The sequence below is a fragment of the Eublepharis macularius genome, chromosome 12 (genome assembly GCF_028583425.1).
Source record: "Eublepharis macularius isolate TG4126 chromosome 12, MPM_Emac_v1.0, whole genome shotgun sequence".
Classification (NCBI taxonomy): Eukaryota; Metazoa; Chordata; class Lepidosauria; order Squamata; family Eublepharidae; genus Eublepharis; species Eublepharis macularius.
The window spans coordinates 61,529,875-61,553,162 of record NC_072801.1 but is presented as its reverse complement, the minus strand read 5'-3'; the positions used below and the strand labels follow the sequence as shown (position 1 = coordinate 61,553,162).

The following is a 23,288-nucleotide window of genomic DNA, read 5'->3' as shown; positions in this document are numbered from 1 at the left end:
TCAACAAATATGGAAAACAAAACGATGGCCCACAGACTGGAAACACTCAAGTCTACATTCCAATCCCCAAAAAAGGGGATGCCAAGGAGCGCAGCAACTATTGGACGATCACATTAATTTCCCATGCAAGCAAAGTGATGCTCAAAATTATACAGCAAAGACTCTTACCATATATGGAACGAGAAATGCCAGATCTTCAAGCTGGATTCAGAAAAGGAAGAGGCACCAGAGATCACATTGCAAATTTATGATGGCTAATGGAACATACCAGGGAATTTCAGAAGAAAATCAGCCTGTGTTTAGATTACAGCAAAGCAGATAACACCACATTACTAGCAGAAAATAGTGAAGACTTAAAATGACTACTGATGAAGGTTAAAGGAGAAAGCGCAAAAGCAGGATTACAACTGAACATCAAGAAGACAAAATAATGACTACCGAGGAATTACACAATTTTAAAGTTGACAATGAGGAAATCTTGAAGTTGTTCAAGATTTTCTATTCCTCGGCTCAATCATCAACCAACAGGGGGACTGCAATGAAGAAATCAGAAGAAGATTGAGACTTGGAAGAGCAGCTGTGAAGGAGCTAGGTAAGAATCTTAAAGATAAAGATGTCTCTCTGGGAACCAAGATCAAGATAATCCAAACTATAGTATTTCCCATTTCCATATATGGATGTGAAAGTTGGATGGTAAAGAAAGCTGACAGGAAGAAAACTGATTCATTTGAAATGCGGTGCTGGAGGAAAGTTTTGCGCATACCATGGACAGCCAAAAAGAAAAATAAGTGGGTACTAGATCAAATCAAGCGTGAATTCTCCTTAGAAGCTAAAATGACAAGACTAAAGCTATCTTACTTTGGTCACATTATGAGAAGACAAGATTCTCTGGAAAAGTCAATAATGCTAGGAAAAGTGGAAGGCACCAGGAAAAGAGGAAGACCTAAAACGAGATGGCTTGACGCAATAAAAGAAGCCGCGTCTTCCAGTTTGCAGGATCTGCGCAAGTCTGTTAAAGATAGAACGTTTTGGAGGTCTTTCATTCATAGGGTCGCCGTACGTCGGAGACGACTTGACGTCACATAACACGCACACATCAAGAGAAATATTTTTTGCTCTCCCCTAATATCCAGGGACATCGAAGAAACAAGGAAGGACAATTCTCATTATAGATGTGGGATTCTGCTCAACAAGCTTCTGCAAAAATAGAGCTGGAGTACTCCACTGATCCTTACTTTTTGGTGTAGACACTTCTGGTCTAATCCTACCAACAACTTTCTCACCCTCAGCTCATTCCAATCCCTGCACTCCCTGCCCCGTTAAATGTTAATGGATTACCGTATTATACCAACTTACCATATCAGCACTTGGCTCTTTTGAGACTAACTCTCCAGCTATAATTCCATGAGATGGAGAAGAAAGCGCAACAGAATAGAAGGATGCCGCTGTGCTTTCTGGAAAACTTCTGAAATGTACCTTCTTTCTGTGCTTCATGTTTCTGGATTGTTGCTCATCAAGCTATAGTAAGACCAAGAGATAAATATTGTTGCAAAACCAACTTTAGTAAGAAACATAGAACATTTAGGCAACACTTCTTTAGCTCCAAAATGCTTTATAAACATTCTCAGCAATCTTTGTAACAATAATTCTGACATACAGCAGGACACAATTATTATAATCTTACTGAAGCAGCCAAGTAAAGGGGGGCTGAGAGGTTTGCCTAAGGCCATGGAGGGCGTTCAATGCAAAATAAAGATTTGAACTAGAGGCTTCATGGTGCACCACAAAGTCCGTTACTTGACATATCTCAGAATGCATGAAACAGAGGAAAACAAAAAAATTCACAATTACTTACTTTACAGAATTATGTGAGATAATCCTAGAATACTCAGCCAAAATACCTTTGCTTTGTATCTGGTCAGACATTTGATGGGTTGCCATTCTCTCAGACGTTTGACGTATCTTACATCATAATATTTTCCTTTTAAGACTGATGTTGGAGTAGTGATGGGTTAGTATCTGTTTTGTGATCATATGTGGTATTTTTCACAAATGATCTTGGCACAAGATACTGACCACTCATGACTAAAAGTGATCTAAATAAGAATCACTCAAATCAGTATACAACAAAAATGGCTAAGAGTCAACCCACACTTTTAATAATTTATGAGTCTTTCTTTTGTACCTGATTATAGTAGCATATTTTGAACAGCCACTGACTAAGAAGAGGTTTTGCTAACCATATCTTCTTGACAAATATGAACTTTGAGGATATAAAGAGAGGCACTCATGGAGAATACCCTAATACTTATGGGAATATTGTCAAGTCCGAGAATTTTCTAGAACCACTGCAAAACTATTTTATTTAGATGGCATATAGTAACCATGGTTAAGAAAAGCATGGGAAAATGTAATTATTATACAACTAGCACTTAAAAATCATTTCTATAAATTCAACTACACACACACACATGCTGAAACCACACAGATTATTCAGCTAACTGTGCTACTAACAGTAGCTACAGCAAAAAATATTTTTACAGTGCCGCTGTTTTATTTATTTATTTTAAGCTTCACCATGTTTACCTCCCAAAGCTATAAAACATTAACAGGAGAATCAGTGGCTGGTGTGCTCAACCCTTTCTCCACAGCAATTGTTCCAACTAGACATTTTTCTCTCAGACAGCTTCATGCAGGGAAGTATGTCAGGTGGGGAAAGGGTCTAAAGAGAAGAGCTTTGAGCAACAGAATCAGTAAGCAGGAAAGTTTAAGCAACCCCTCCTACCTGCTGATGATCCTCTGTAAAAGCCTCATTACTGCTGACTGACATATACAAGTTTAGAGAAATAACATGTAGTTCTTCCTTTTGTGATCCTACCCTAAATTAAGGCAAGTATATATTATAGTCCTGGTTAAATAAACTCAGTCTTTAATGCCACTTTACTGCTTCAGAAATGATTCTGCATTCATTCTGTAGCTGAAGCATCATCTCTATCATTCTGAGAACTGTTATTCCACCTGTTGCTGTCCAGATTTATCCATAACAGGAATGGTTTCACACATGTGCCAGTACAGCTTATGAGTATTAAAACCAGGGCGTTTTTTCAATGGGCACATGACATTATGGAGTACTGGCACCTCCTGGACATCTGATATTGGACTGAGATAGGAGAACATCGTGAGTACCTGCCCTGATTAAAATTATTTCAAATTGAGTGTTTTCCCTAAATATAAGGTAGCAAGATATTATGTAGATAAAGAATTATACTACCAATCACTTAATGAGAGAAGATGCAAGCCTGCCAAGCATGGAAACAAGATGTCTCCACTCTTTATGAAAAACAGCAGACACTAGTAACATGGATCAGCACACCTATCACACCTTGGCACTGCTATCTTTTTTGCATAAGGCAGCATATGAGAGCAAGTGAATATGCCGTAGTGGTTAGAGAGTTAGATGAAGAAAACCGAAGAGATTCAAGTTCAAATTCCAACACTGTCATGAAAGTCACTGGCTGACTATGGAACACTTTATCTGTTATCTAGCCTGTTATCGCCCCACAGAAGATGCGCACTTGCCTATGAGAGGGCAAGACCCCACACTTCCACTTCTCTTGACTTTATTTCCTTCAGACCTGCCACCACCAAACTGATTTTCAGGCTTCCATTTCACCAGCAGTTTAGCACTAGTGAGCCTCTAAGCACATGAAAAGTACCAAGCATGAGCGAACTGTTAGGTACACAACCTTCTTCTTAAAAGATCCTTACTAAACAAACTCTGTTGCAGAACATAGAAATGAAAGGAAGGTAATATCATGGCAAAAGGCTAACTAAACAAAGAAAAATAAAGCATTCTAACTTAGGGGTCCTCAACATGGTACCCATGGGCACAACTGTGCCCACCAATACCTTTCCTTGTGCCTGCTAAATGTGTTTAGAAAGTGGGTGGGGCCAAGTGGGGCTTTTGCCCAGCAGGGCTTCTGATTGGCTACAGGAGATTTGATTGGCTGAGCAGATTTTTTTAAAACACTGCTTTTGCAGAAACTGCTTCTACAGCAAAATATTCATTGTGACTGAAGGTAAGCTGTAGCAGCCATTTTGTGGCTGGTTCTGTCTCCTGCAGCAGCCATTTTGCTGCTGTGCCCACCACAGTGTGTCAGAACTCCAAAAATGCCCACAGGCTCAAAAAGGTCGGGGACCTCTGTTCTAAGTAGTCTAACTTAAGATTTACCCTGATATTACCTTGGCTTCCCAAATATGAGCTGATGGGTAGATGTTACATTTCCCAAAGCACAGGAGATAGAGGCAAACACCCCCTTTTTTCTGAGAAAAGAGGTGTGGAACTCTCAAGAGGGAAATGAAGGAGAAACACACGGCCCCCTTACAAAACGGCCATTTTCTCCAGGGGAACTGATCTCTGTCTGGAGATCAGGGGACGGGGCCACCGGACATGAGAGGTGCCAGAACTCCGTTCCACTGCATTCCCACTGAAAAAAAGCTGCTCATCTCCTCTCAGTGGCATTTTGAGATCTTTACTGTCCTCTCTTCCTGAAAAAGAGTCTTCCCAGGATATGTTTTCCTGAGGGGGAGAGCCCTTATACAACATCGCCTATCTCAGAGGATTCTTGTGAGGATAAACAATGTTCCTGTGGGCTTCTCTGAGACTCCTGGAGGAGGAATAGGATAAAACCTTTAAGAAAGTAAGCCATCACCTGTGTTCTTTGTTTTGGCAGTAGTGCAGAGATTTCAGGAAGTTTTGATTTTGGTGTTTTTTCCTTTGATGACAGGATTTTATACACTTGTTTCCCTTCAAACAACAAAATAAGTTTAAGCAAGCTGAACAACTCCAAACACTGGCCAACCTCAATAGCTTGGTCTATGATATCATGTATTTCTAAGTGTGTATATGTGCCACTCTTTAATAGGGGGGAAAGTCTTTTTGCGTGGGAGTACTGCAATTCTAAATGGCAGTTGTGGGATGAGTGGGTACCAATCATTCAGATAAGTCAGCCAAGAAAAAAACCCTGAAAGCAATTATGTATGTGCCCAGACATTATTCATGTGCCCAAGAACTAAAAACGAAATATTACACAGACTGAGCATGATGCACCAGAGTTAACACCACTGAATGTGCATTCAGTTACAGTGATGATAGTAAAACAATATGCATGGTGGTGGTTTTAGTTAAAGGAATTTCAATTCCGATTGTCATCAAGCACACCAGGCAAAAAGTCCTGCTTTGGGCTCCTTTAAGAGAAAAAAGTACAGTAGATCATATAAATAAAGTGTTATTTTAAAAGCTAGGTTTTGAGGTCCTTACTAACAACAGGTAACATATTTTAATATCATACTGCAGAAACAGATATATTAGTAGATCCACTAATGTACACACAGTACGCTATTTACTTTACACAATATGATTTTACCTGCTACTGTAGTTGACACATTTGTTGATTCACAACACTGTTTGCTTTTGGACAGTGTGTCACTGAGGGGAAAAAAATAAAAAAATATTTCTTTTACATTCAAGATGGTCTCAGTATAGTATTTCCTCATTGTAACCCAGGATCCATTTGTGTGAGCTTGTCATGTGTGAAAGGAAATCTGCATAGCTGCCACAAAGCAACAATTTTCATGTGTCAGCACTTAATTCATCTCCCATGATCAACAGATAAAGACTCAAACACCCAAACCTAAGAAGTAGCTGTATCCATGGAGCACCCAGTTCTTACCCATGATCTGCTGAAAACTGCTTTGGGAATCATTGTGGAAAGACAAAATTAAGAGCATGATACTAGCTCAATGCAAGACTCTACATACTTTTGATTATTTACAAGATTTCCAGTGTGACATCAGATACTCCTATATTTTGATCAGGCAACAATTATTTCCCTTTTGAACCAAAAGGATGTTCCATGAATGGTCCTTTTACGGTACAATCTTTGATGGTGGCAGATGATATTAAGCCCATCTTTCTACAATAAGTGATTGTGATGTGGTTAAGGGAAACTTTTATACCACTCTAGGAACACAGCAAGATCCCAGACATCCTCTCTAGGATAGATCTTCACACCTTTACAGGAATCAAAATGTTTATTTTTTTAATAGCTTTCCCAAAAGGCCGAGACCTCTCTGCATGGAGTTAGTGGAGCTAAACTAAACAAAAGAGCTGTACAAAACAAACTAGGTGTGTGCATTCCAAGGCTGGTATTTAGGGGGGAAAGCTAGATTTTTGCCAATTCAGCTACATCTGACTTTTCCTTTTTTAAAAATTTTTATTGGATGGGTTAACCAATATAAACATACAAATCATTACCATTTTCCACCCCATTGCACTTTCCCCATCCTTTCCCCCATCCTTTTTCTGGTGACTCCCAACAGTTTTCCATCCCCAACTTAATCTAAAGAATATATCATATCCTAAAATCTCTAATAATATATATCATATATATCTAATCTATTTACTTATATCATAATATAATACCTACCTACATTAAGAGTATAAAAATTATATAACCATATAATAAGTACATGTATATATATAAAATATACTATTCCTTAACTCCCTGTTATCTGTATTATAAATCTATTACTTCTATTACATCCCTAAAATATCGTATATACTTACTATTACCCATACAATCTTGTTATTCAATCTTATACTTTCCCATATAATTGTTCTATTTACTCTTAAATTTATACTACTACCACACTGTAACTCTCTATCTCTATACTATACCATTAAGATATAATAATATACCCCCTCTTAACCTTAAGTAAGTTTCTATCTCCCCTTAACAACTATCCAAAGACCACAATTTCCCCTTCATGTCCCACTTTTTCTCCACATATTTCTTAAATTTTTCCCAGCTTGATGTATATTCCAGTTCTTCTTGTTCTTTCAATTTCCTTGTTAGCTTGTCCATATCTGCCATGTTCAGAACTTTCAAAATCCAATCCTCCATAGATGGTATCTCCTGAGTCTTCCATAACTGTGCATAACACATTCTGGCCGCCGCAATCATATAAAATACCATAACTCTGTCCTCTAGGTTCATGCATAATAACAACAATTCTGGGGTTTTATTTAGATTCCTTTGTAAAATATCCGACATAACTTTAACTATATCCCCTCAGCACTGTTTTGCCTTATCGCAAGTCCACCACATATGATAGAATGAACCTTCATGTTGTTTACATTTCCAACATTTATCAGACATCTGACTGTTACCATTGGCCAACTTCTTCAGTGTTAAATACCATCTATACATCATTTTATAAACATTTTCACATACCGTGGTACATGCTGAAATTTTAACTACATTTTTCCATACCTTTTCCCAAGCTTCCATTGGAATTTCCCTATTACAGTTTATTGCCCATTTAACCATCTGAACTTTAACAACCTCCTCCTCCGTGAACCATTTTAATAGTATCTTATATATTTTAGAAATCATTTTCTTCCCTCCCTGAAACAAACAATTCTCAATCTCAGAATTTTGTAGTCTAAAACCATTTTTCCTTTTGTCTTTCTCATACAAATCTTTTATCTGCATATATTGAAACCATCCATATTGGAATGGCAATTCATCATTGCCTTTAAGCGTATAATTATTCTGTTGTATCTCAAGAATTTCTTTATATGTCAACCAATCTTCCCCTGCATATTCTGTTCTTGGATTTACTACTTCCACAGGGATAATCCACATTGGTATAGTCTCTTCCATATATTTCTTGTATTTAATCCATACAGAAAACAAGCTTCTTCTTACATAATGATGTAAAAACATAGAGTCTGCTTTTACTTTGTCATACCATAGATATGCATGTCATCCAAATAGTTTATTATATCCTTCCAGTGCTAACAACTTCAAATTCTTCAATATCATCCATTCCTTTAGCCAGTCCAGACATATCGCTTCATGGTATAATTTAAAATTTGCTAATTGTAATCCTCCTCTTTCTTTCGCATCATAGAGTACTTTCATTTTAACTCTGGGTTTTTTTCCAGCCCAAACAAAGTTTAACATCGTTCTCTGCCACTTCTCACAATAGGTATTGTCTTTAACAATAGGTATTGTCTGTAGTTGAAACATCATTCTTGGAAGAACATTCATCTTAATTACTGCAATACGACCTAACCATGACAAGTTCATTTTATTCCATCTAATCATATCTTTATCTATTTGTTGCCATAACTTGTCATAGTTATTCTTATATAAGTCAATATTTTTCACTGTCACTTCCACTCCCAAGTACTTAAATTTGTTCACTACTTCACATTCCACCTTATCCATCAACTCCTTTTGTTGTTGTTTAGTCATATTTTTGCACAGTATTTTGGACTTCACCTTATTTATTACGAATCCCGCTAAATCTCCAAAATCTTTCATTTTCTTCATCAATTTAGGCATGCACTCTATTGGATCCTCCACTATCACCATTATATCATCAGCAAAAGCTCTCACTTTATATTCAAATCCTTTTGTTCTCAGTCCTCTTATTAAATTATCTTCCTTATTTGCCTAAGTAGAATCTCCAATACCATTACAAACAGAAGTGGGGAGAGCGGACATCCTTGTCTTGTTCCTTTTCTGATTTCTAACTTTTTTGTTACATCCGAATTAACTATTATGTTTGCAGATTGGTTTTTATATATTGCCTTTATTGCTTGTATACATTTCTCTCCCAACTGCATCTTCTCCATTGTTGCACACATAAAATCCCAGTTCAAATTGTCAAACGCTTTCTCCGCATCCACAAAGAAAAAGCCAACCTGCTTCCCTGGATTTTCGTCATAATACTCAATAGCATTCAGCAATACTCGTAAATTATTTTTTATTTGCCTTTCTGGTAAAAAGCCAGCTTGATCTTCTATAAACTCCACTAACCATGCTTTAAGTCTTTCCGCTAATATCTTAGCAAATATTTTATAGTCATTGTTAGTTAGAGATATTGGTCTATAATTCTTTACATTGCTTAAGTCTAATGTCTCCTTCGGTATCAATGTAATATTAGCCTCATTCCATGTATCCGGCATCTCTGCCCCCTCCAATATCTCATTCATCAATTTTTGCATCAGATGTTTTAAATCCTCTACCATCACTTTATAAAATTTTGCTGTAATTCCATCCGGTCCCGGAGCTTTACCCACTGTAGTAGCTTGTATTTCTTGCCCCACTTCCATTGTTGTTATCTCAGCATTAAGCTTCTCTTTCAACTTCTCCGGCACCTTAGGTAAATCAATCATGTCTAAATAGTCTCGTATCTTATCATAGTCCACTTTTTTTTTTGGTATAGTCTTGCATAGTATTTACAGAATGCTCTCTCAATCAATCCTTGATCATATAATTCCTTCCCCTCTTCTATTATTTTACTTATTGTTCTTTTCTCTTTTTCTTCAATTGCCACACCAAATATCTCCCTGGTGTATTAGCTCCTTCAAATGATTTTTGCTTCATTTTCTTCAATTCCCACTCCACTTCCTTATTTTCCATAACCCTGATTTGTTCTTGCAATAGCTTTATTTCATACAACAATTTCTTTTTACCTGGCCTCTTTTTCAGTTGCTGTTCAACTTGGATAATTTTTTCCTGGATCTCTTTTAACTTCATTTCTTTTTTCTTTTTGTCTCTACCATTTAGATCCATTAACACACCTATAATTACTGCTTTATATGTATCCCAGACCTTATGTGTTGACACACCTTTATCCACATTATACTGAATACAAAAATTCGTTTCTTTTTTAAGCACCTCCACACATTCTGGGTCGCCCAAAAGATCCTCACTAATTCTCCATCTCCGTTTCTTATTTCTCCTTCTGAATCTCTACATCACAGGATTATGATCCGAGCCAATTTTCAGTAAAATGTCAGTCTCTTTTGTAAATACTGCCAGATCCTTAGACGCCCAGATCATATCTATTCTGGAAAAAGATTGATGGCTAGTTAAAAAAAAAGGATATTGCTTCGCTGTAGGGTTATATTTTCTCCAAATATCTTCTAAATTTTCTTGTTCCTGAATTCCAAAAAGACTTTGGTAGTTTCCCCATCCTTACTTTACTTGTTGATGAACTTTTATCCAGTTGCAAATCTACCACTCCATTAAAGTCTCCAGCTAAAATTATCTGATCATAAGTCCATTGCTCCATTTGTTCTTGTAAATCTTTGAAAAATATCTCCTTAGAGCCATTTGGTGCATATAATCCAAGCATCAAGGGTTTTTTTTGCATTACATAAAAATTCCACAGCCAGGTATCTTCCATTTTTATCAGACACTATTAATTTGGGTTGCAATTCTTCCTTAACATATATAACAATTCCCCTCTTCTTTTGCTTGGTTGCCGAAACAAATTGCTTTCCTAACTTCTTATTAATTAAATATTTAACATCTTGATCTCTACCATGAGTCTCTTGCAAGCAAATCACATTACTTCTTTGTTTGGATAGCCAATGTAACACAGCTTTTCGTTTAGAGGGTGAATTGAGTCCGTTAACCTTCCATGAAATTAATTTGTACTCCATAATTATAATCTAGTTGAGCTAGGAAAGTCTTTTCCATTCTCCATCAGAAGGACGTCCACTGCATATTTGAAATTCAAAAGTCAGTCCTTCCGGCAGCTCCCATCTGTATCTAATTTCAGCTGCCTTCAATTTTTGTATCAAATCTCTATATTTTTTCCGATCCTGGAGTACTTTTCGCGGTACTTCTTTCATAATTCGAACCCGTGTCCCAGCTATTTCCAGTGGAGTTTCAAAGTGTCTTCTAATAATTTCCTCCTTCATTCCCCTTGTGGTCAATTGGACAATGATATCTCTTGGTAAGTTCTTTTGTTCTGCGTATTTTGAATTGACTCTGTACACGATATCTAAATGTGTCATCATTTCCTCCTCTGTTTGTCCCCAAAATTTTGCCAATATTTCAGCCACTTGTTTCAAAGCAGACCCGTCCATTTTTTCTGGGACTGCCCTCATACGAATTTGTCTGTCCATTGCTTTGCATTCCATCATCACAATTCTATCACCCATACCCATAGTCTCTGCCTGTATGGCCTCCGTTTTTTTCTCCCCATTCTGCACCATCTGTTGTGTTTCTTGCAACTTTTGTTGGGTATTCTGTAAATCTGTTTTTATTGCCTCCATCTTTTGTAACCTCCATTATTTCCGACTTAATCACTTCTTTTATTTCCGTCATTAAATTTTGCTGTAGTTGTTGTACCATTTCCTGAATCTCTTTATTTCCCACCGTTATTTTCTTGTCCAAATTCTCGATGGCAACTTGCCAATCCTTTTCTTTTTTGGAGGCCATCGGATTTGCCTTGGGTCCCCACGAATCCGCTCTCTTTCTTAGCTCCGTCTTCTTTTTAATTCAAGTCTCTGTTTTTATATATCAATATATTAAATGTCTGCCCTCTGTTAAAATGGCGGTTGAGGCTTCCCTTTCCCTTAAGATGTCGGGCGATGTTTCTCTGTGATGCAAAATGCCGGGTGACCTTTCTCTATGGTAACAATGTCACAACAGTATTCTTCTCTTACTTTCAATGGTGTGCCCTTTACTTCCGCTTCCTTTCCCTTACTTTCAATGGTGGGTGCTTCACTTCCTCTTCCAACATTGTTTTCCTTCCGGTTCTTCCTGTTCTTCCTGACCTCTCCCTCGCCTCTCTATCTCTACCTCCTCTCCGTCTATTATCCTCCACTTCCTGTCTCACAGCATGCCTTCCAATTCCCACGATCCGCCCTCCGCGTCGCTATCTCCCCAACCACAGGTATGCAAAACAATATTCTTTCTTAGCTCTTTTTGGCTTTTTCTCGTTCTCAAACCTCAAATTAAACTGCTCAGTTCTTTAGTATGCTTTTTCAGCTTGGTATCTCAGTCTTTCATTCTTTTAAAAACTTGGTCTTTGTTCAGTAAAACAGTCCATTGGGGGAGATAGTAATCTTAACACAAACTTCTTGGGTTGTACTCACTGCTTCAAACGTCCAATTCTGTCCAATTCTGTTCCCGAGGCTGGGGGAACAGCGAGCCTATGCCAATTTAATGACTCCAAAAGTTGCTGCAGAGATTTTAGCCGCCCTTCTCCGAGGAGGATCTCAAGGCTTGGGAGGAAAGCCCTTTATTCAGAGCCTCCCACCCGCCGAGACCCTTCACTCTTAGGGCTTCAAGCATTCCAGCCTGATTTCTAGCTGAAATCAGGAGGCTGTGGGCGATCCATGTGCCCCACCAGCCAAAAAACAGCAGCTTGGATGATCCGGAGCTCCGAATCACGTCGGTCTCGCCATTACCCCCAACCGGAAGTCCTTCATCTGACTTTTCCAAATCAAATCAGAGTATCCCAGATCTGATTCGGAAATCTAGATCCAGATCCCCAGATAAATCCAGGCAAATCTGGAAAAATGGTGTTAGTACCCTTCATTTACTTTGGTTCTGGTGGGATTCCATCCATTCTCTTGCTTCAGTTTGGGTTTCCACTTGCATTTGACAGTGTGTTCTTGGCCACTGGCTGCCTTTCTCCTGTATGTTTCTCCCCGAGACTCTTCTTGGAAATGTTTTCCCCACAGGAATCAGTGGAGAGTGACTTATGCAGGGGGCACGTGTTTTTGAGGGGAGTTTGGTTCTGTTGGGCTTTCTCTGGGTTTAGGTTGCCTTTGAGATTGTGCTTTTGGCCACTGGCAGCCTTGCCTGAGAGCCTGCTTGGAAATATATTCTCCTTAGGAAACAATGGAGTGGCTGGGGGGCACCTTCTTCAGGGGCCAATAAAATTGGATGCTGGGGTCCAATCTTCCTGAAACTCGGGGGGGGGGAGGAGTCATTAGAGGATAGTCAGGAGTAGGTTTCATGAAATTCTGGTGAATTTTGCTTGAAAAATGCCCCCCAACCTATATAGCCCCAAGATAGTTTTCCCATAGGCAATAATGGCCAAATAAATCCAAGATTCTCTGATATGCCTTAACAGGATCAGATCATCTTTCCTGGATTTCAGGAATCCTGGATTTTTTGGGATCCCTGAAATCCGGATCCAGACTTCCCAGATTTTTGGAGGCTGCACACCCCTAAAACCAACCATAAACATTCAAAAACTGAGGAAGATGGTATTTTGTGGCTACTTTTGTTATTGTACCCATAGGTTAGGTCTAGGTTAGGTTGGGGACTAAGCCATTAGAAAATTGTAACTGGACATAACTCAGAGCTGAGAAGCCAGAGCTGAGAACAGAGAAGCTGGAGGGCTGCTTCAGCTGCTGTTTGCTATAGCTCGTGGACCTGCACCTAAGAGCTGCTTGAAAGCTGCCTGTTGGCTATTCTCAATGTTGAGGGCCCAATTGCTCAGGCTGCAGCCATTGTTAAATCAATGCTGACTGAAACTGGGAGCTGGGAAACCTGCAGTGTACTATGAACATCTGTGGAGCATGGACAAATGACAAGCTTGTTGCTGGCGTCTTGCACTGTTGAGATAGCTGAGGAGCCCATTCACTGCACTGAGGCGTCCACTGAGGTACTGGAGCCCCTGCCGAGGCTGTTATTGGGTTTGGGACGACTTGGCTGCTGTTGCCAGCAGGCATAGTGTGGAGGAGTTGGCAGAGCTCAACCAGCGCAACTGATGCCCAGGGTATCAACGTGGACAATCCAAAAGGCTCTATGACAATCGAAAAGGCTCTAATGCCACTGCCCAGCACCCTCTGCCTGTGTGTTGGCCAGATGAGATCATTGGAGAGACTGGTGTTTTCAGAAAGTCCTGAAGTGACCTGGTTGCCGCTGGCTTCCCCAGATCCTTTTGCTCCCATCAGAGCTTCTTAGAGTGGTGGAATATGTGCATGGAAGCAGTGCCTGGACTGTGGCACCAGCTCTGGTTAACATAAGAAGCCTCTGGCTGGGATCTACATCTGACAGCAGAGGCTGGACTGAAAACAAGACTACTGTACTATTCTTGGCTCCTGGTTGCTGAGACTGGTTCTGTTTGTGTTTCTGTTGCATTCTACACTCCAGCCTTAATTGTTGTCTTGTCTTCCCTTTGATTGGTTTATTGTTGCTAGGGCTGGGTTGGTTGCTTATTTGTATCATCTGGTTGCAGGATGCAGTAGGTATAGCCCCTTTACTGTTTGCTTAATAGGTCTTGTTCTGGTTGGGATTTAGGGAAGATGAGACTTGTCTATTAGATTAGGGTGTAAGTTTGAATGATTACCTACTAGCTAGGGTTGTTGTTTTACATGTGCCTGGGCTACAGCATGGCCTGTATTGTAGGATGGTTGCACTAGGGGCACAATAATCTCCAAAGTGGGTGGTCAGCATGGCTTTGGGGATCCCAGTGCTCATGGGGCGAAGGAAGTATGGCGGTGGGGCTAGGACTTGTAAGAGAAGGAGTCAGAGATATGGTCATACTCAGATTCCTTCCAACCTTTGCCCCATCCCAAGGGAAGCTGGTAGCGGGGCTAGGATTAAATGCCCTCTCCTGACACTGCTGCTATGCAACACCAGGTCCATAAATAATAAGACTACTACTCTCCAGCAGTTTTTTTGCAAAGGTGAACCTGATGTGCGTGACCTAGACTTGAGTACGGGAAGGCGAAACTATCACCCTGAGAGAGCTCTCCCCACCCCAGGATTCTCAGTCTTTCATCAGTCCCAGGACAGTGACCATGGAATTGGAATGGCAGTTATCATTCGAGAGCCTTTCTCCATCAGGCTGCTCCCTGCACCAAAGATTGCTGGCATTGATTGTGTGAGCCTGGTGCGGGATGCTGGTGCAGGATGCTGAGGAAAATTTAGCTATCTGCCTGTTGTACCAATTGCCCGGCACACTGGCAGCTGCTTTGCCGAACATGTTGGAGGCAGTAGCCGGCTGGACCTTGGAATATTCTTGGCTTTGGTCTTGGGTGATTCTGATGTACATGCTGAACAAATTATGACATTACACAAAGTATTTTGTTTCTATATTACCTTGGAATGTGCTCATCTTGACCTTGCGATGTTTTTTCTAAAAAATGAGTAAGTGTAGAATATGAGTATCATTAAAGCTTTGTGTTACATATTAATGCTGCTTTGAACTACAGAGAAGGTATGACTGACAGAAGGGAATGCATGCTGTTCTTAAAAATAAAAGGTGACATAGAGTAAGCATTCCTTAATGATAACCTTAATCTGTCTTCAAGTATTTGGCAAAAGGTACAGATCTAGGAGACTAGGACACTGCTTTCCAACTGTAAAACAGCAGCAATTGATTTGAAAGGGCAGCAACTGGCAACGGAAAAATGGAAAGTTGGAAATGCTTAATCATTCCCATACTTCCTTCAACCAATCCCCACTCAAATGATTTATTCCCAGACACATTTGCCACACTAACAGTCTGGTAATCCACAGAATAGGTGATAAGGAATGAACTTCAGATGTATACACTTCTATAACATGCAATAAGTTACCAAATATCTTTGAAAAATTTAGCAGTGGTGTTATCTTGTCTATATTGTTGGCTTTGCTGGTATCAAGGAGGGTAGAGTTCTTGCATCCAAGATATCCTTTGAGACTAGTACAGGTTTCTTCTAAACAAAAATGACAAACCACATTAGTTGTTTCCACAGCTTAAAAATCACTAAGTTAAGAACATTAGAAAGCTCTGCTGGATCAGACCAGTGGTTCAGGTCAGGTTATATTGTTTCAGGTTATATTTCTGCTCATTTTTTCAAATTTCCGCAATCCAGACCTCTATTGTATTGTTTACTGAATATCCCTTTCCTGTAGATTTAAATTGTCTTGCATTGTGTAATCCACCTTGAGTCGCAGCAAGAAAGGCGACATAAAAAAATGATGCAAAGTTGTATAAACCTATTAGCACATCCACCCACTGCTGTCTTTTTTCTGGTCAGAAAAGTTCTAGGCTCTTCAGCCTTTCCTCTTTGTTGTGACTACCCAATAACCAATACTAACATTGCATTTGTAAACTAATTATTCTAGAGCAAATCCAACTGATTTCAGTGGGAGTTAACAAATGTGTCTATGATTAAGGTATGAAGTGAAAGTGCACTAAGATACAGAAAAGGTGAAACTGCCAAAACAGAATAGATTACTTTAGTCCCAGGACTAGAGAGGTCAAGAACTGCCAGACCAAAAATTAAAAATAAGGGATGTAGTAAAATAATCAGTTTGATTAAAGGAACAATATTTTTGTATAAATAAGAAACACTCAGTAATGTTCTAGAAGGACAATTTTTTTCCCACATGACTATTTCCAGGTGCCTCACTCAGCAAATAAGAATACAGTTAAAATAATAACAACACAAACACCCGATTTATAAACCGCCCTTCAGGACAACTTAATGCCCACTCAGAGCGGTTTACAAAGTATGTTACTATTATCCCCACAACAAAACACCCGGTGAGGTGGGTGGGGCTGAGAGAGCTCCAGAGAACTGTGACTAGCCCAAGGTCACCCAGCTGGCTTCAAGTGGAGGAGTGAGAAATCAAACCCGACTCTCCAGATTAGAGTCCCGCGCTCTTAACCACTACACCAAACTGGCTTTACTTGTACTAATGCATATCGTGCACAAAATATACAACATACATGCGGGATTCACTGAAAGAGAAATACAGATATGCTCTTATAAGTATCTTTTCTCACCCATATCTTCAATGTATGAAGTATAAATAGTATCGTTTTCATCCCTGAATGTTTCAGGTGATGAGTAACTATTTATTCCATCACTAGATTCTATATTAGTATCTATACTAGAATCCAAGCACTCCAGAAGAAAGTCTGAAACACCTGTTGGTAGAGTCATCCCTGTAATTAAACAGAACGTGTAGAAATGTTTGAATCATTAACATTTGAAAACAGTCATTCTACGCAAACATGTAAGCCACTCCTACACAAGGATACAAAATTTTACGGTTGGATTTTCTTTTTGTCAAAAGCTATGTATCTTCAATTCAGACTATATCTGTATAGGTTTTACAAAACAGAATGCAAATAGAAAGTGTGTGTGACAAAGCTAGTAAGTGCAAAAAGTACAGTTAATAAAGTACATATTGTATTCTCATAGTTACCATGCAGAAACCACATTATTCAGGTTCCATGATAAAAACCTGAATCTTTGTTCTTTATGTCAAGTAAAACACATTCTGTATGAATAATATATACTCATGTAGCTACAGTAGTTCATTAAGAATATTTAACTTTTAAGAAAATTGATTCAGCTATTGTAATCTACAAAACAACCAGAAGAATAGGACAGTAGACTTCACTAAACCAAACAGTCAATTACCTAATCCCTGCTATTTCCCTATGTCAAGAAATCTCTTTACCATTCTCTATTATTTCTGGAAGTAGCCAATGCCCCAATCCTGGCAGCATTATACAGTCATGAAAAAGAGAACCTAGAACTGTGAGTAGCAAGTGCACAAAATAGAGGATCAAATTGTTAATTTATAATCTCTCTTACTGGTCCATTCACACCCTCAAGACATTAACAGATAAATCCTGGTCTACTGAATTTTTCATCAACACTAATTTAAATGTTCAGCAGATCCAAATCTACTTGGGAGCACTAACAAAACGAACATTACGTTACCAGCATTACAAATATTCTGAAAATACTTCATTAGTACTTCTAGATTTATTCCAGAATTTCTTCCCCTCTTTATGCCATTAATTAATAAAACTAACGATGTAAATTAGCCTGCATTAGAAACACTACAGTATAGGCAATAGAGTTGACATAGGAAACCAAAATAATATTTAGCAATACTTTACATGAATATTAATCATGCGAGTAAAATCTAAATACATACTTAGAAGTAAAGATCTTGATCACACCACAGCTGAGCATACTAACCTGAACTAGCCTCACTATTTTCCAAGCTCTCTCTGCTTCCAGAGTTTAAATGCAGAGAATCCTAAAGTCAACAGTGGAAGATTTAAATGGTAGAGCGTGAAATTTTTACCACACAAAATTCACATAAACAATCACCTGGACATATATCCCTTTAACACACAGTTTTACACGGTCAATAATTGAAGCAATACTGTTTTAATTTTGACTAAGAAACCAATATATTCTTACCACCAGTTATACTGGTAACTATTGCAAGCTGTCTTGATAACCACTTATTTAACAGCGGGAGAAAAGACGCCCACTTTAAAATCAGAATTATTGAGATACAGAGTAGTACTGAATACAAAGCTGAACAATTGGCTGAATTACTGAATCATTTGTCAGAAGGAAAAAATTATCTTTTCCCTCAACATTAACTTGTTGAAATGTTGTTCTGATCCCCCTCCCCATGGTATTTCCTGCATTCCCAGTTTACATGGCTTCCCAAAGTAATCTTATAATCACTAAATATTAGTGAGCACACCGTTGTACCATTAGTTGCATACAAAGTTTCTTACATGTATTTTGACAGGATGTAGGCGGTAATTCCTTTTTTTTTTGCCTGCCTTCCACATACTGCTCAGACTTACTAAGGATTAAGAGATTTAACAACATTCATACCTGTAATGTATTACTGCCCATTTCAATGATATTTTCATTCACCTCCTTGCCACTGTTTTCATTATAATTTGGTTCAACACTATATGAAAAGTAAATAACAAAATTATGGGGCTACATTTGTCATGGAACAGTTCAAGCCCTCTCCACTATTTGGAACCTCTTCCTGGCAAATAGCCTTAATTTGGAACATAATCCAGATATCCAACACCCTCACAAACTGGAGGTTACATTATGGCTACTATGGAGATGCTACCAAAAGAGCAAGTCATACCAAAAAAGGAGAAGGGCTGTCCATAGTGCTTGCAAATATACACTGTATGAATTGACACCATCATGCTGAGATCCTCCTCAAGATCAATCTACATGGTATTTCATGTGAGTGTAATATTATACCTTTGCTCAGCTGAAAAGTAGTCCACCGTAGAGGTTTCTCGAATTGCTGGTAACGTTTTTGCACTGACATTTCCAATATGGCCTGGAGAAAAGCAAACACTTGCTCAAAAACTAGATTAGCAAGATTGTGTGGAAAAAATTGTGCACTTTTAAGAATATACATTTTAGCAAAGATTGGTTTCTGCTGTGTTGAAAAAAAAGAGAACAAGCAATTCTACCCTATGCATTTTGGTACCATATCTACAAAAATCATACCAGCAAAAAATAATCAAATTGCTGTTCACTAGCATGATCATTAAAACAATCACAGATAAGCATAATTAATCCCTTTGTAAGTGACTCTGTTTGGGGGTGGGGAAGAGAGTGCATCTACAAAATATCCTCAACAAAAACACACACTTTGGCACAAAAAAGATGTTTTCTCCAAGGTAATAAAGTTCTAAATACCCTACATGGGGTGGGAAATTGGCTAATGGAAATACAGCTCCTGCAAATGACAAGGGAACAAGAAAAAGACTATTGAGGGAATTTGCCTTCTCAAAGGAAAACAGTTTGAAAGATCATTCTAACAGACCTGTGGGATTATGACAACTGTTAATCTTTCTCTTTACAGAGATCTGTAAGAACAACTCTTTCACCTTTTGTTATTTCCACATCAGTTTATTACAAATGTGAAGCCAACTTGTTTTACGTCTTTCCAAAGGGTACAAACTCCCCCTTCTGGAAATTCAATTTTATGCACTGTGAACAATCTATAATTAAAAACCTTGGGGGTGTTCTTAGTATAGGTACTGTGATGACTGACTCACATGGCCATTTTTGAGGTAAAAGAGATCCTTTACTTTTCCACTCAGCATTCACATGGGAAAATCATTTTAGAACAGCATGCTATGCAATGGCAATTCCTCTACTTTAAAAAGGGATGCCTGTGCCCTGAATTGCCTTAAAAATAACAGGACTTATGTTTGTGTAAGCTTTGCCATCTGCTCTTTACATTTCAAGAGGGGCAATTTATTTTAGTGACCCAGAAAACAAGCCTTCTTTTAGTCAGATCCACCCCTACCCCCATTTTTTTAAAAAAAGGTTGTTTCTGACCCTGCAAAGTAATTTTTTAAAGTGAATATTGCCAGACTCCCCTAAAGAAATCTCTGGATAAAGCACCAGGTCTTGATTACTAATAAGTAAATATGCCAGCAGTGATCCACTGACATAAGAACCACATATAACTGAGATGAACCTGTAACCCCAACACATCTTGCTTTTAGAAGAATCTTTATAACTCAGTTGGCTATAGATTGAACAAAAAAGCCAAACTAATTTTGAAAGAAATAGTTAAAGACCCATCAAAAATGAAATAGTTCAATCTTCCAACTCATTATGATTCAAATAGGCCATTATGAAATTCCTCAATAAATGGCAGACCTGGTCAGTTTTGATTTATGCCTCTAATTAAAACTCTAGTTAAAAAGATTTTGCACGAATCTAAGCATATGCATACTGACACTCCACCATCCTCCACTCCTCTATCAAAAACTGAGATTAAGATAATATTTGGGCAGTACCTATAATTAGAGTCTCACCTCATATATAACACATAGCTAGCCTATAGCATTGTTTATGAGAAAACACATTTCATACAGTCACACAGGAATGGAAGTGGGAAGGAAAGTGAGTTGCACAGGGCAGAAATTATTACTTTTGGCACAAGGCTGCCTTCTATGCTTGGAAAGCAGGTCTAAGCACTGCCCAGGGGCATTCCTCCTGCTGCTCACAATAGCAGGAACTACCATGCCTGGCACAGGAGAAGCACAGTGTACATTCTTTCGGGCCTTCCTTTTCTCAGAGTAGGTGCGCAATTTGATCCAGTCCATCTTGTTTGCTTTTTCTCTCTAGAACAACACTGCCTAAAATGGGAAAAGAGGGCATCGTAAGAACCGTATAAATCCAGTGAAGGTGGGGGGTGGGGAGGGAGCCCCAAACCTTGGTGGTACAGAAGCCTAGGCCAACTGCTTTCACAAAGTAAAACACGAAGACCACTCTGCCAAAAGCTTGTGGAAACAATGGAAGGCTACCAACTCTTAAAGCTTTCTTACTGAGGGAGGCCAAATCCAGACTTATACACAGGAGTCTACCCTCAGGGTAGGGAGCTCCAGCTAGGGGTTATTTGTCCCACTTACCCTCTTCTGGTTTATTCTGTAAAGTGAGAATAAATCCCAAGAGGGCTGTTCTATCCAAACCTCCGCCCCTTTGACGAATACTAAAGTGCCTTTGTTGAGGCACCACCTGCCAATTGGTCCCGCTTTGGCTCCTTCATCCATTTACATAAGATTATTTAAATTACTTATTTGTAAATTATTTTAAAGGTTTTCAGTGAATGTAACGGCGTCGAAAAAGGGAATCAGCACTGCAGTTCCTCTAAGGCTCTCGCAAGCAATTCCTCAGCGCACCAGCCGGAGCCTCGCCTCACCAACTGCTCCCTTCCTCCACTCGACCTTACGCGTGAGAGGACAAAGACGTTATGATAGGCAGCCTGTCGTCCAATAACAACCCAGACGTCATTCGGGCTTCCAACCTATTAGCTCCACCCCCTGCGGGAACGAGGCTTTTCCAGCCGCGCGCAACGCAACTGCCTTCCAGCCGCGCCCTTTCTGCGCCGTTGCGGTCTCTTTAGCTCGCTGCTTAATCTTGTGCTATGCTCTTAAGTAAGTCGCATTGGCTGAAGAGATATTTGTTTCTAGGTAAACTTGCATACCGTAAGACTTTACAAGGCAGTTCTGAAACTCTCCATTCTTCTCCGAACCCCTTGGCCTCTTTTCTCTCAGTTTCTTCCCTCTTACTTAACGCATCACGCTCGTCTCGTGTGTCAACCAGAGCAGCAACCTGCAGCTCCCACCGCCTCCAAATTTTTCTCCTCTGACAGCACAGTATTTCAATATCTGCAGCGACTGAAAACATTTTTAACGGCGGGGGCAAAATATGACAGAAGAGTCATGTCTAGTACTGAAAGCTGTTCGTTGAAATCCTACGCTGTTGTTATAGGTATTGTAACACACTCGTTCCATTACAGCAGCTATACACAGTATTTCAGTTAGCTACATAGAGTTTTATTGTTATGTGCCACCTGTGTCCCGTTCCTCAATGTGGCACCCACACCATGTTCTAGTAAGTTGGGCTGGGGCCCTGCACTGCTGGGCTTGTAATCGGTGAGTGTTTCGCAGCTTGAAACAGCTACCAATAGAGGGGGTGGTAAACTGCTAGGATCCCTAACCTGTGGACTTCATGCTTGCTCTGCAACCATTCCCCACCCTTCTCTGGTGCATGCTCCATGTGGTAGTCATGTAATTGAGAATGTGGTTCAGCATGAGCTTCACAGTTCCATTGGTGCTCATTATTCTTACCATTGTCGTTTGTATTGGCTCTTAAATCGGGTTTGATTTTAAAGGGAACAGTGAATAATAGTTTCAGCAAGTTGGAGATCTGCAAGGAGTTGTGAAAGAAGGGAGGAATTTCACCCATCCAGCAACTCAGTAGGGCAAGACAGATGAGTTCAGAGGGTTCCTGTTCACCTACTTCATTTTTTTGTCCACCTTTCTCACTGGAACTCCAGGTGGATTACAGAACAATAACAAAATAATACACACAATAAACAGTGCAATAAAACTAGATCACACGATCAGAGAACAAAGATAAAACATGCAATTCACAATGCAGTTGGGAAGAAGGAACCCGTTCAACTCATTTCAGACAATTAAAGTGGGACAATTTGACCTTGTAACACTTTGCTTGCCAAATTTCCTCAGAAGCTCAAAGTTTGTTGAGCTCTGTAATCCTTTTCTTGTAAACGATTTGGGGTCATTCGAGCCCTGAACCTCTGTTTTCTTTTGTGTTTTTTTTTGCAGCAGTGGCTGCTAAGCAAACCTGAGAGGGTTACGGCTTTCCCCACCTGAGGACCAAAAAAACATTATGAGGGGATAAACTATTGAGATCAAATGCAAATTTCCCATTTCAGACTACTATAAAAGCTGAGTCAGCAAATTGTCCTTTGTTTCTTCCATTTCCTCTCCCCTCTTTTCCCTTGACTATGCCCTAATATTTTTTCAGTACAATCCTAAGCAGTTACTCCAGTCTAAGGCCTCTTCTAGGGTTGCACTGTTAAGACTTCTAAAATGGCTTAGTTTTTATCAGGCCATGGGGGTGTGGCAGAGAATTCCTTGTAGCTTTTTTTAAAATGAACATTTTTCTCCATATCCAGTGTTCACTGAGCATACAGAAACTTCAGGAAGAAAGTAAAACCAGGATCCTCACGGATCCTATGGTTTTTTAAATAGGAAAAACACAAATGAAACATCAAATCACATATCACAGCCAGGTCCACAGATTGAAATATAAAAAACACAGATCCAAAAATATTTGG

The 23,288-nt window shown here is 39.3% G+C and overlaps 1 protein-coding gene across 1 annotated transcript in view; it reads right to left on the bottom strand.

Moving 5' to 3' along the window:
- LOC129338715 (meiosis-specific kinetochore protein-like) overlaps window positions 1-20,745 on the bottom strand; it is a 48,468-nt gene extending 27,723 nt beyond the window's left edge. Inside the window, exons 1-10 of the mRNA XM_054993147.1 lie at window positions 20,571-20,745; window positions 18,875-18,956; window positions 18,482-18,560; window positions 17,822-17,882; window positions 16,641-16,770; window positions 15,413-15,537; window positions 14,934-14,970; window positions 5,427-5,488; window positions 4,713-4,807; window positions 1,357-1,518 (exon numbers count right to left, since the gene is read on the bottom strand). Coding sequence (XP_054849122.1) covers window positions 1,357-1,518; window positions 4,713-4,807; window positions 5,427-5,488; window positions 14,934-14,970; window positions 15,413-15,537; window positions 16,641-16,770; window positions 17,822-17,882; window positions 18,482-18,560; window positions 18,875-18,956; window positions 20,571-20,745 — 1,008 coding nt within the window. The remainder of the gene's footprint in view (window positions 1-1,356; window positions 1,519-4,712; window positions 4,808-5,426; window positions 5,489-14,933; window positions 14,971-15,412; window positions 15,538-16,640; window positions 16,771-17,821; window positions 17,883-18,481; window positions 18,561-18,874; window positions 18,957-20,570) is intronic.
- Between the last annotated feature and the right edge of the window lie 2,543 nt (window positions 20,746-23,288).